At 40.4% G+C, this 12,723-nt stretch overlaps 1 protein-coding gene across 13 annotated transcripts in view; it reads left to right on the forward strand.

Moving 5' to 3' along the window:
• Nucleotides 1-12,723, forward strand: part of C4BPA (complement component 4 binding protein alpha) — a 91,476-nt gene that overhangs the window by 68,278 nt on the left and 10,475 nt on the right. For 8 of the 13 annotated variants that reach the window (XM_019629150.1, XM_019629151.1, XM_019629153.1 and 5 more), the window contains 2 exons: nucleotides 4,151-4,326; nucleotides 4,861-4,950. The exons of 2 other annotated variants lie outside the window; for them this stretch is intronic. In XM_019629150.1, coding sequence (XP_019484695.1) covers nucleotides 4,151-4,326; nucleotides 4,861-4,950 — 266 coding nt within the window. Of the gene's footprint in view, nucleotides 1-4,150; nucleotides 4,327-4,860; nucleotides 5,270-12,723 lie in introns of those variants that run through there. 3 more of the 13 variants (XM_019629160.1, XM_019629162.1, XM_019629158.1) reach the window with 3 other exon arrangements.

Raw genomic sequence — 12,723 nt, forward strand, 5'->3', positions numbered from 1 at the left:
AGTTTCTTCTAGGAGTTTTATCGTTTCAGGTCTTACATGTAAGTCTTTAATCCATTTTGAATTTGTTCTTGTATATGGTGTAAGGAGGTGGTCCAATTTCATTTTTTTGCATGTGTCAGTCCAATTTTCCCTGCACCATTTATTGAATAGACTTTACTCCAATGTAAATTCTTGCTTCTGTTGTCATAGATTAATTGACCGTATATGAGTGGATTTATTTCTGGCCTCTCTATTCTGTTCCATTGATCTATGTGCCTGCTTTTATGCCAGTACCACAGTGTTTTGATTACTGTAGCCTTGTAATATGATTTGATGTCAGGTAGCGTGATTCCTCCGACTTTGTTCTTATTTCTCAGGATTGCCTTCAGGCCATCATCATGTGAGTCTCTTAGCTGTTTGTTCTCTGAGATGAGTAGAGGTTCCCTTGATGAGTTACAGCTGTTCAAATGGCTGATTTCCAAGGGAGAGCTCAGGGAGCCCTCCTCACCGCTGCCATTTTCCTCCTCTGGAATATGCTTATAAACACTAAGTTGGAATTGGAATGTGGAGACTGGCCTGGAGGACAGGAGCAGTGTGAGAGATGTGTCCGGAAAATGAGTAAGATTTGAGTAAGGGCAAGTGGGCAGATGATATGGGCAAGAGTAAGGAGGTAGGAAAGTGGAAATTTCAGAATATATTCAAGATGAGGAAAGAGTAAGATAGGGAATATATAAAATGGAGTCATTTTAACCAAGCTGCTAAAATTATTACCATTATGAAGGTTGAGGCATGGAAAAAGACTTCACTTTTTTTTTAACTAACCTGAAACTGAAACTTTTTTTGAACTTCCCAGTCCTGTGTCAATGCCTGGCTATACATCTAGACCTTCAGGTAATCTTCTAATTAACTATCCCCAAAAGACCCGTGTATCCAGGCCACCTGATTACCCCCTGAAGGACTCACATATACATTCACCTGACGTCCATTATCCAGACCACTGGGATGTGATCTGACTTCCTAGCACCCATCGTCCAGACCACCTGGCATTCATCATCCTGACTGCCTGGCACCTGAATGATAACCATCCTGGACCAATGCTAGGGCTAAGGAGGAAGGACTGATAATTCTCAAGGATGCACTTTTTACTCTAAGAACTTTTAACTTGTTGATGAAAGAATGTCCAAATCTGTAGAGAATTTTTATGAAAAGTTTATTTGAGCCAAACAGAGGATATACCTGGAAGCAAGATCTCAGTAGGCTGAGAAAAATGCTTCAGAGAATAATAGCTTGCAGTTTCTTTTTATGCATTTGAGATTAAGGAGGGAACATTATATGAAGGTAGGAGAAAGCAAATCAGGGGTCAGATTATAGGATAGTTAAGATTTTGTGCTCTCTTGGGGTGGCCACATGGAAATTAGATTACAGGGTAGTGAAGAGTACGTGCTCTTTTGAGGGGTCTAAAAGGGTGACCAGGTATTAGAAGGAAGAGTCTGAAAGGGGACATTTCAAAAGTGTGTTAACCTATGTGCACAGAAACAATGGACAGGGCTTGCTTAAGGCAAAGCTAAGCCTTTCAGTAAAGAAGTTGTGGGCGTGACTACCCACCATGACCTGCCCAGTTAGGAATTTATGATCAGATCACCCTGTGAGGTTACTTTCCATAGAAGCCCCCTGTTNTTGGTGAAGCAGCTGTCCATCATAATAATTTTACATAGTTATTATGATGATATTTTGACTCCTAGAAGTTCAGCTTTTATCGGTGTCACATGCTAATTTAAATTCTATTATTCTCTTCCCTAAGGTTAACAATTGCTCATATAGATATATAATATGTATGTATATATATTATATACATATGACAAGGTATGATCAAACTATACAGTGAATGTTTAAATTAAAAAAAAATCACAGTAAGAAACACATTGCTATTAATCCCCTCAAAATATAACCCGTGGCTTTAAATACACTTATCCCATCATTCTTGCCACTTTCTGAAACAGTTCTGTAAGTCTTCTTTCGTGAGTGTCTTCAGTTGCGCTGTGGTGGCTGTCTCGATGTTCCAATTCAATTGAAAATGTTTACCTTTCGTGCTCATTTTGACTTTGCAGAAGAGCCAGAAGTCGCATGGTACCAGATCCAGTGAATAAGATGGATGAGGACACGCTGTAATGGTTTTATTTGACAGAAATTGTCATACCAGAAGCGGTATGTGCGACACAGTCTTACCGTTGTCAAAAATATAGTGAGTGCTGCTGCCGTGTGCCATCCAAAGAAAAGGCAGGGATCTTCAATATGGGAAGCAGCGCATCGAACCTTAGGAACTATGACAAGTTTCAGCTTGTTCTGTGCAGTCAGTTGGGTGTGAGTTACAATTGAAAGAAGCTGTGTTTTAAAGTATGCCATCATCGTTCATCATGACAACGCTCCGTGTCACACATCGCTTCTGGTATATATCAATTTCTGTCAAATAAAACAATTACGGTGTGTCCTCATCCACCTTATTCAATGTATCGGCCCCTGTGTGACTTCTGGCTGTTCCCCAAAGTCAAAATGATTTAGGAGGGGTTGGCCGAGTGGCTTAGTTGGTTGATTTAGCTTAAGAGCATGAGCTCTGAGCAACAGGGCCGCCAATTCGATTCCCACATGGGCCAGTGATGCTGTGCCTGAGCTGAGCTGCTGCTGAGCTGCCAACAGGTGGCAGGATGGCTCAGCTGGTGAGAGAACATGCTCCTAACAACAAGAGTGCCTACTTGATGGTGGGCTACGCCCATCCACAACTAACACTGAACTCAGCATCTTGAGTTGAGCTGCCACCTGGAAGGCTCATTGGATAGAACGTGCACTCTTAACAACAAGGCTACTGGTTCGACTCCCATGGATGGTGGCTACGCCCTCCCACAACTAAGATTGTAACACAGCACCTTGAGCTTGGAGGTCACGAGCTGCTGACAGGCAGCCAGATGGCGCCTGGCGCCCTCCACAACTAAGACTGAAGAACAAGACTTGGCTGGTCCCCCTCCCCAATTCCCCAATGCTGTTCTCCTTCCCCAGTTCCCCAATTAAAAAAACAATGATTTAGGACATCGAAGCAGCCATGACAGCGCAACTAAACCACTCATGAAAGAGGGCTTCCAGAACTGCTTCAGAAAGTGACAAGAACAATGGGATAGGTGTATTCAAAGCCAGGGGGAGTATTTTGAGGGTGATTAATGGGACCATGTACCATACGGTTTGTTCACACCAGGGGGAGTATTTTGAGGGTGATTTAATTGAAGCATTCACCATACTGTTTGCTCACACCTCATACTTAAATATTTTTAATGTTCACCATGTTTCAGGCCCCATGCCAAGGCCTTTACAGAGACTATTGGTGTATAATTCTCTCAACAATTCTGAGAGATATGTGCGGTTGTCATTTTTATCTTATAAAAAAGGAGATTGGGCCTAAGAGGGGCTCAGTATCTTGCCCATAGGCACACAGTTCCCCTATGGTAGAAACAGGATTTATGATCAGATAACCCTCTGTGAGGTTAATTTCCATGACCTAGCTGTGATTCCAGAGCCCATGCAGGCCGGGGTCCTGGCCATATACTGTCCTCCTCTGTGGATAGCACTCAGGTTGTGGCCTTGTGAGGTTGAGGTAAAAAGATAATCTCCTTACCACAGAGTGGATGTGGCTGGCCTTCATCTGCCCTCGTTACCAACTCAGCTTTGAGCTGTGGAGAAAGGAGAACAATTTTTTACTTCACTCTTCAACCGTCCTTTTACTGTTCTTGTATCACTGCCCTCCCTTGACTGTTAATGACATAAACATGGGGGAAGAGAAATCTTGAAGCCTACAGTAAAGTCACAAGGNTCATAACAGTAGCAAAATTACAGTTATAGAGTAGCAACGAAAATAATTTTATGGTTGGGGGTCACCACAACATGAGGAACTGTATTAAGGGATCATAGTATTAGGAAGGTTGAGAACCGCTGCCTTAGGTAGTATTGACATTTCAGCTATATTAATTCTTCCTATCCGTGAACATGGTATGTCTTTCCATTTATTTGTATCTTCTTTGATTTCTATCTTTAGTGTTTATAATTTTTTGAGTACAGGTATTTTACCTCTTTGGTTCAATTTATTCCTAAGTATTGCTGGTTGCTTAACACTGTGCTTTCATTGTAGCTTTGTGTCTGAAACCAGAGATAGAACATGGAAAGCTGTCTGTGGACAAGCAACAGTATAATGAATCTGAAAATTTCACCATCCAGTGTGACTCTGGCTATGGTGTGGTCGGTTCCCCAAATATCACCTGCTCAGATGACAGGACCTGGTACCCAGAGGTGCCCAAGTGTGAGTGGGTAAGTGGCACAATTGAAGGAAGTTCCTGTGCTATCCAACCCTATAAAGGGTGCTGCCCCAAAGCTCTGTCCCAGGCAGCAAGGGTGAGTTCTGACTTGTCAGGATTCATTCAAAGGAACTCTCTCTTTTTCTTTTTGCCTTGAGGCCCTCTTGTCAATTAGGGTGGCAAGTTTTCATGCTCTCACTTGAGAACAGGCAAAACCGAGCTCCTTTAGGGAGATGCGGTTCTCATAGACCTGGAAGTACTGACCCTTAACTTTCCTTTCTAGCTCATGTAATATACTGTGTTCCATTTCTGGATGGTTAGCAGAAATAGCCTCTGTCCCCAAAAAGACTTTCTGGGAAGCTGTCTCAGAACAGATCTATATCCTTCTGGGGAAGACTATGGTGGGATCCGAGGTGTTTTCTGGTTTCCCTGCTCACCCATTAGTCCTGAGGTTGGCCTTGGACCTGACCCTGTTGTTCTGCTATTGTCATTATTTACTCTCCTCATGACCTGGAGGGAAGCCTCTTACCACCTCTATCCCTTTCAGGAGGTCCCTGCAGGCTGTGAGCGCGTTCTAGCAGGCATAAGCATCATGAAGTGTCTCCCAAATGTGGCAGATGTGAAAATGGCTCTGGAGGTGTATAAGTTGTCCTTGGAGATTGAACGCCTGGAACGAGAGAGAGATGAAGCGAGAAAACCCACTTGAGCTATCCCTATTTTTCTCAAAGATGGAGGAAAACGTGCGTTGCTGCCTTCAGTTCAACACAGATCACTTCAGCTTAGCAACTCTACCATCTCTTTGGCCCCAAACTCATTATAATAGATATCTACAAAGGATAATTTACTAATGTTTAGTGCTTTGAGATTATAGAATCATAGATCTTCTTGTAGCTCAGAATTTTGCTTTTGGATGTGTAATGTATTTTTCAAGTAAAAAACTTATGTATCAAACCTGATTTTGTCTTTGTGGTCATTAGGATTCTGTGAAATGATGTCTCTAATCAAGCCCATTACATAAAGATAATGCATTTGTTTTATTATATTGGGCCTCAGATATGGACTTGGATGCACAACAATACATTTCCCTGGATTGCGTTTACTCCACAGTTCCACATGTGCAAATCACTCAGGTCCTCAGTATTTAGATTATGTGTCAACACACCCCAAAACCCTTGTCCATCCTCCCCTGTTTGAAGAGAGTTATGCCCTTTAATAGGCTCCCGTAGACTTGGTCTCTGCCACATCAAGGCTACCTCTTGACTTTTGCCTTACACCAAGAGGATTCATGTTTGTGTCTGACCCACTTATTCCATCCTCAGAGAACAAACTTTGAAAGGTGGATGAATGTGAAGCCCATGTGGGAGCCACCTGTGCATTCCCATGCCCTTTATCTAATCGGGTCCTCATTTTCCTTAAAAGGCTTGAGCAACTATCCCACACACGAGGAGAAACCACATTATCAATCACTTTTATATCTCACGGTATTCTGGAATTTTATTCCTACTACTCACCACTTCCTCCAACTTTGCTTCCTCTGAAATTGCTCTCTCATTCTTATCTCAGATCCTTTGGTTGTCTCATCTCTCTTTGTACATGGAACTCTATGGGGAATGTTGCCTTCTAGTGTTGAATTACCCCAAATATAGTGCAATCAGGTACGGTGTACAGCAGGGTTTCACTGAATTATAGACGCCGCAGAGGGGCTTGAACTATTAGAGAAACCTGCTTAACATGGACGGTATCTATCCATGGTCTTAAAACCATTACCTGCTCCTGTTGCTAGGATTTCCTTTTGCTTGGTGTTTGTTTGGGGTTTCCCCTGAGACAAGGATTTGTGGGTAACTAATTTCCTTGGGAGGTGGTCCCAGAAGGCTCTGTGACTGAGTGGGTAGGAAGATGGGGGAGGGAGGACAGTTTCAAGAGGGAGCATTATTGAGGAGATCATTGCTGTTGCTGACAGAAGCTCCATTATGCTGACCACCTTTTGAGAGCACGTGGAACACAACTCCGAGTTGTTTTTACCAAGTATGAGGTCCTGGGGTATTATCCACAAATTCCCTCTTCTCATTGGTGAAGACTTGCTCTGGCAGCATCGACTCCCAAACACAACTGACCCACAGTCCGGCCTTGCTGGGCAGGCTCCTCAGAACTGGGATCACTATCAGACACAGAGACATGGGCAGCGAATGGCACTGTGGGCTTCTTTACAGTAACCTCCAGGGTAAAACATGGACAGAGCCCAGAGGGCCTCTTCTTCAGTTGCCTCTTCTCTGTGGTTCTCTGTCAAACTGCTGTTTTAATCTATCACCCTTTTCCTACGCAAATCTCTCATTTCCCTCTATCAGACTCCTGCAAAAGTTTGCTTTTGTTTCCCTGAACTGAATTCCCTTCATTTTTTTGCAGAGTGAGCTGTTTAGTTTTCTCTCTCACTGGGTTCTGCACCTCTTCTGGCATCCCTTGTTATCTGAATTCTCACACAGCAAATATTTGCTAACACTGCCTACAAAGCAACTAAAATTCACCAAGAAGTCAACAAACCACTGTAACAAATGTTGATTCTCCTTTTTCTGGTCGGAGTATGAAGATGTAACGTCAGCCCCGGGGACTCCTGAGACATTCTACGAATAGAATTACATCATCATCTGCTCTCGTTGCTTAAATTATATATTATATTATTATATTATATTATTATCATATTTTATATTATATTATATTATATATTATAACTACCACCTTCGCAGTATTTACCAAAAATATAACTTAAGAAACTGGAAGATGCTGTACGAATGTGGGTGATCCACAAAGGCTTAGAAAAGACATATGAGAAGAATTTACAAGGGGAACTTGTTCAACCTGCTACTCATTGAGGGTTTGAGTAAGAGGAATAAAAGGAGTCTGGATATTTTACATAAAAATCTTCAGTAAATTTTAAACATATGCAAAAATAGCTACTATTGCCTTATGAAGTGGGGGTGATATATAATTTTTGTTTATTTATTTATTTATTTTTAAGGTTTTTATTGGGGAATTGGGGGATGGAACAGCGCTGGGGAATTGGGGGAAAAGGAACTGACAAGTTGCTGTCCTTTTTGTTCTTCAGTCTAGTTGTGGAGGACGTTGCTTCACTGGCCCAAGTTGGCACCATCATTGCGCTCTTTCTGGTTGAGGCAGATCAGTCAACAGCTTCTGGATGGCCGCTCACTGCGGCTGCTGGCCGCTCTCGCTGGCTGCTGGCTACACACAGTAGCCCATGGCAACCCACTGCAGCAGGGGTTGCAGCCTGAGCTGTAGCCAGCGACTCAAGGCAGCCCAGCTCCAGGTTGAGCTGTTGTTCAGCATCTTAGCTGTAGAGGGCAGTGTCACTGGCCTTCATATGTGGGATCCAAACCGAGGCCCTCTGGCGTCCGAAGCCAGCTGTTAACCAACGTGCCACTCAGCCAGCCTTGATATATCATTTTTAAAAAAAATATTGAATTGCCAGAATATCTTGTGTTAGCAGGAGCTGTATAATTGTAAGAAAAGGAAATCCAAACAAATGTCCATTTTGTTTATGTCTGTGTCTTTCTGTAATTGTTCTCTCGGTCTACTACCAACAGCAGCAGGGACTGAAGGAGAGGAAGCTGACCAGTACTTTGGGGTTAGATGTGGATAAATATCTGGCAATTGCTATTTCACTCTCTGCCTCTTACTAAATCTCATTCACTCTCACCTGCCAGCAAGAGTGACTATACCCCTTCCTTGCCAAGAAACCTCACTCAGAAATGTGTCTTTTATTAAGAAATAATTTTAAACACATGACCTTATTTATTTTATTTTGTTATGTGCTAGTTGAATTACTTTTCTATTTTATTATCACTTAAATAATTTAATATTTATATCACATTATTTTATTTTTTTACTATAGCACATGTTGTGTGTAGAATAGGATAAAAACCTAATTTGTGTTTGATACAGTAGAGTATCAGGGCATACTGCATGCCATTATACACACTAACGAGTTCACTGATTAGCAAACATAGAAATCCTTGCTAGATTTCTGTAGCTGTGTTTAAGAATATTTTATTGATATAGAGAAATTGGTTTGGATATTGGGATCAGTTGGGAAGGAACAAATTTTTCCCATTTTCCTAAATGAAATTAAGATTTTCGCTAACTAGAAAGTCAACTTCCACACCATTGTATTAATGGGTTAGAATCGAAAAGCTAAGTATGCTTATATTTTCGTATTATAATGTGCTCAGATGAAGAATTATCTACCTCGAGCCTCATTCTCTAGTTGTATAGAAGAAACAGTTGAGACTTTTAAATGTCAACCCTCCATGTTTTCTTCCTTACCATTCTCTATGAATATAAAGGAGCATTACAGAGACTTATTTTCACACTGACATAAATTTTTCCTCTATCCTTTAACTGATTCTTCTATTTAAATGCCTTTCAAAAATTATCTAAAATAAATACATGTATATGCAAACAAATATTGAAAAGATAAAGGAGGGTTTACATAGTTCAACTTCATTACATTTTCCATTTCTCCATTTCTATTTTAAGTTTAAATTTAACATTTATAATTTTATTTTTTTTTGCTTTTAAGATTTTATTGGGGAATCAGGGAAGTGAAAAAGACAAGTTGCTGTCCTTTTGTTCTCCAGTCTAGTTGTGGAGGATGTCGCTTCACTGGCCCATGTTGGTATTATCATTGCGCTATTCCTGGGAGAGGCAGTTACTCGCTGGAAATTGATCGGCTGCTCACAACGCCTTGCAGCAGCTCACAAAAGCTCTAGCCCGCTGCCAGCAAGTCCCACTGCAGCCTACGCCATCACCGGTGAATCACAGCAACCCAGCTCCAGGTGAAGCTGTTGTTCACCATCTTAGCTGTAGAGGGTGAAGTGTCACTGGCCCTCATGTGGGATCCGAACCAGGGCCCCGCTGTTCAGAGCTGGTGTTCCAAGCCAACTCCTAACCAATGTATTGCTTGGCCATCCCAATACTTTTAATTTTTGTACATAATTCTATAAATTATAAACCACATTACAAGTGCAACTATTTCTTGACCTACAACTTTATTTATCTTTAAAATGAAGTTTAACATAGTATACGTTTAACAAATTTGTGTACTAAGCAGACCCACAATTCCTTTTCCCTTGTCCCAGAGGACCACTGTCACCTCTTCGAGCAGATTTTCCCTGCATCTATCACAATATTTTAATTTTTTAAATTGTTTTTATTATTAGTTTCAGGTGTACAGAATGATGCAATAATTATCCTTTTCACCCTTTGCACAGGAACAACCCCCCTCCCCCATCTACTGCCCTCCTACCCCCAATATCATACTTATCTATTACAATTCCATTGACTCCATTCCCACACTCTACTCCACATCCCGTGCCTATATGTATATATAATTATAGTTGACATACATTATTATTCAACATCAGCTTCAGAAATACAGTGCGGTGGTCAGGCTTCTACACCGACTATGAAGTATCACCATATTTTTAGATAATTTATTTTTTCTACTTTTCTCATGAACCATCCATTTATCTATTGATTACAAAGGTTTTATCATCTTCTAATTTAATTATCTCCTTTTTCTGCCTCTTTCTTCCAATGTAGTTATTGCACTATTTTAGTTAAATCAATAACTTTTACCTGTTATGAGTGCTTTAAACCAAGTAGTGTTCTGTGAAAATGTTTCCTTTCTTCACAACATTCTTTTGCTCTCTTCTGTGTACTGATGCCCCTTTTAGGGATGTTGTTTGCTTCCTTGCTTAGTTTTCTGTATTTCTACTTCCAGTTTTTCTTAAATGTTCCAATACATTTTTCAGTTTATCAAGATTGTTCCAACATTCAGAGACATCAGATGTTTACCAGCTCCCTTTTGTTCCCATGAACCTTGCTCCCAGATTTCCTTGGCTTTATATTCCAACCCTTCATTGAAGTTTTAAATTTCTTTTAAGAACATTTTATAACATTTTCCAAAAGATTTTCCTGTCTTTTCTTTTTTCTTTCTTTCAAAATAGTATCCAGTTATTTCTACCTAGATTCATTCTTGTCTCCATGGAGCTATTTATAAGAGAGAAGGGTTATTTTGCTCCCTGAAGACCTTTGTTAATGATCATTTGTCAGGAGTTCTTTTTTAAGATTGAGACCTGAATAATCTCACTTAAAGTTCTGTGTCTATGAACAAATTTTGCTGACACTAGACTTCTTTGCAGTGTGATAGGGCAGTGAGCCTTTTTAAATTGAAATGTGGTCATAACAGAGACTGCTAATTATTTTCCTGTATTAACGTCCCTGTTTATATTAAGGAACAGAACCACTTGCACCATTTTAAATACCAGCAGGAATCCTTGCTCCTCAGACGGAGCCTCCCTTGGAAAGGCTGCAACTTCCTGATCATGTTCTTTAGAAGGAAGCTCTTTGCTCTCCACTTCTTCTTTCCCCGTACTAAGTGTTGAAAGGCCGACACAGTGCTGGTTAGTCAACTTCTGCCATGCTGAGAACAGCACCCTACGGGATGTGGAAGCAACAAGGAGGAAGGGACCTGCTCCCTGGCTGACCGTGTTGGGAGGAGCTGCTGACCACCCTAAATACCCGTATGACTCTTCTTTCATGAAAGAAAAATAAAAATCTACCTGGCTTGAATCACTGAGTTTTTGGGTGTTCTGTCTCCTACAGTGTTTCCCCCCCAAATAAGACCTAACTAGAAAATGAGCCTTAGCGTGATATTTCAGGGTGCTCGTAATATAAGCCCTGCCCCAAACATAAGCCCCAGTTAAGATTGTCAGCCAGACATGACTGTTTGAATAAATGTAGATTTTTGTACATGAATAAATGAATAAAAGTAGATTGTTGGAGCAACAATTAATGTAAGACCCGGTCTTATTTTTGGGAAACACAGTATAAAGCATGCAGTGGGGACCCTCCAGGTATTAGCGTCTTCTCTGTCATCCAGTTTCTGCTGCTTCGATATTCTCTTTGCATTCTATCTCCTTTCTCCACCTCTTAGCCTACTTCCACCTCCATATTACTTTTGCACTATTAACATTGAGAGAGCTTTCATTCTGACCTGAAATAATGGCTCCCACTTCTAGAAGGCATTAGCATTTGTCTCCTTGTTTTAAGTAAAATGTTTTACCTTCCACTATGACTAATTCATCTTCATATTTCCCTCAAAGGTTTTTCCACAGGGTGCTGAATAATTGCACCATGAGTGAAAAAAAAGTATAAAGTTAAATGAAATGTTAATCTGGTGCTAAAGTTTAGTTCAACCTTAGAGAGATCAGCCACAAAACCTCAGCTGCTGCCAAATAGTCTCTGAAAATAANGGGTTCTCTTTTCTCCACAACTTTGCCAGCACTTGTTTGTTGATTTATTGATGATAGCCATTTTGACTGGAGTGAGGTAGTATCTCATTGTGGTTTTTATTAGCATTTCTCTAAGGATTAGTAAGGTTGAGCATTTTTTCATACGTCTGTTGGGTATCTGTATGTCCTCTTTAGAGAAATGTTTTTTCATGTCCTCTGCCCATTTTTTAATTGGCTTGTTTGTTTTTGGTGTTGAGTTGAATGAATGTTTCATAAATTTTGAATATTAACCCCTTTTCACATGTGTCATTGACAAATATCTTGTCCCATTCAGTAGGCTTCCTTTTTGTTTTACTGATAGTTTCCTTTGCTGTGAAAAAACTTTTAAGTTTGATGTAATCCCATATGTTTATTTGTTTTTTTACTTTTCTTGCTCGAGGGGATATCAGTAAAAATATTACTCAGGGTAACATCTGCAAACTTACTCCCTATATTTCCTTCTAGGAGTTTTACGGTTTGGGGTCTTACATTTAAGTCTTTAATCCATTTTGAATTTGTTCTCATATATGGCGTAAGGAGGTGGTCCAGTTTCATTTGTTTACATGTGTCAGTCCAGTTTTCACAGCACCATCTATTAAATAGACTATGTTTACCCCAATGTAAATTCTTGCTTACATTGTCATAGATTAAATGATCACATATGAATGGATTTATCTCTGGGCTCTCTATTCTGTTCCACTGATCTATGTGTCTGTTTTTATGCCAGTACCATACTGTTTCCATTACTATACTTTTGAAGCATGATTTGATGTTGGGTAGCATGATACCTTTGCTTTGTTCTTATTTCTCAAGTGTGCCATGGCTATTTGGGGTCTTTTATGGTTCCATATAAATGTTGTTGGTAGTTTGACAGGAATGCACTGAATCTATATATTGCCTTAGGTCAGCGGTTCTCAACCTGTGGGTTGCGACCCCTTTGGGGGTCGAACGACCCTTTCACAGGGGTTGCCTAAGACCATCGGAAAACAAAAAGATATTTACATTATGATTCATAACAGTAGCAAAATTACAGTTATAGAGTAGCAACGAAAATAATTTTATGG

Source organism: Hipposideros armiger, unplaced genomic scaffold, assembly GCF_001890085.2.
Source record: "Hipposideros armiger isolate ML-2016 unplaced genomic scaffold, ASM189008v1 scaffold_826, whole genome shotgun sequence".
In the NCBI taxonomy this organism is placed as follows: domain Eukaryota; kingdom Metazoa; phylum Chordata; class Mammalia; order Chiroptera; family Hipposideridae; genus Hipposideros; species Hipposideros armiger.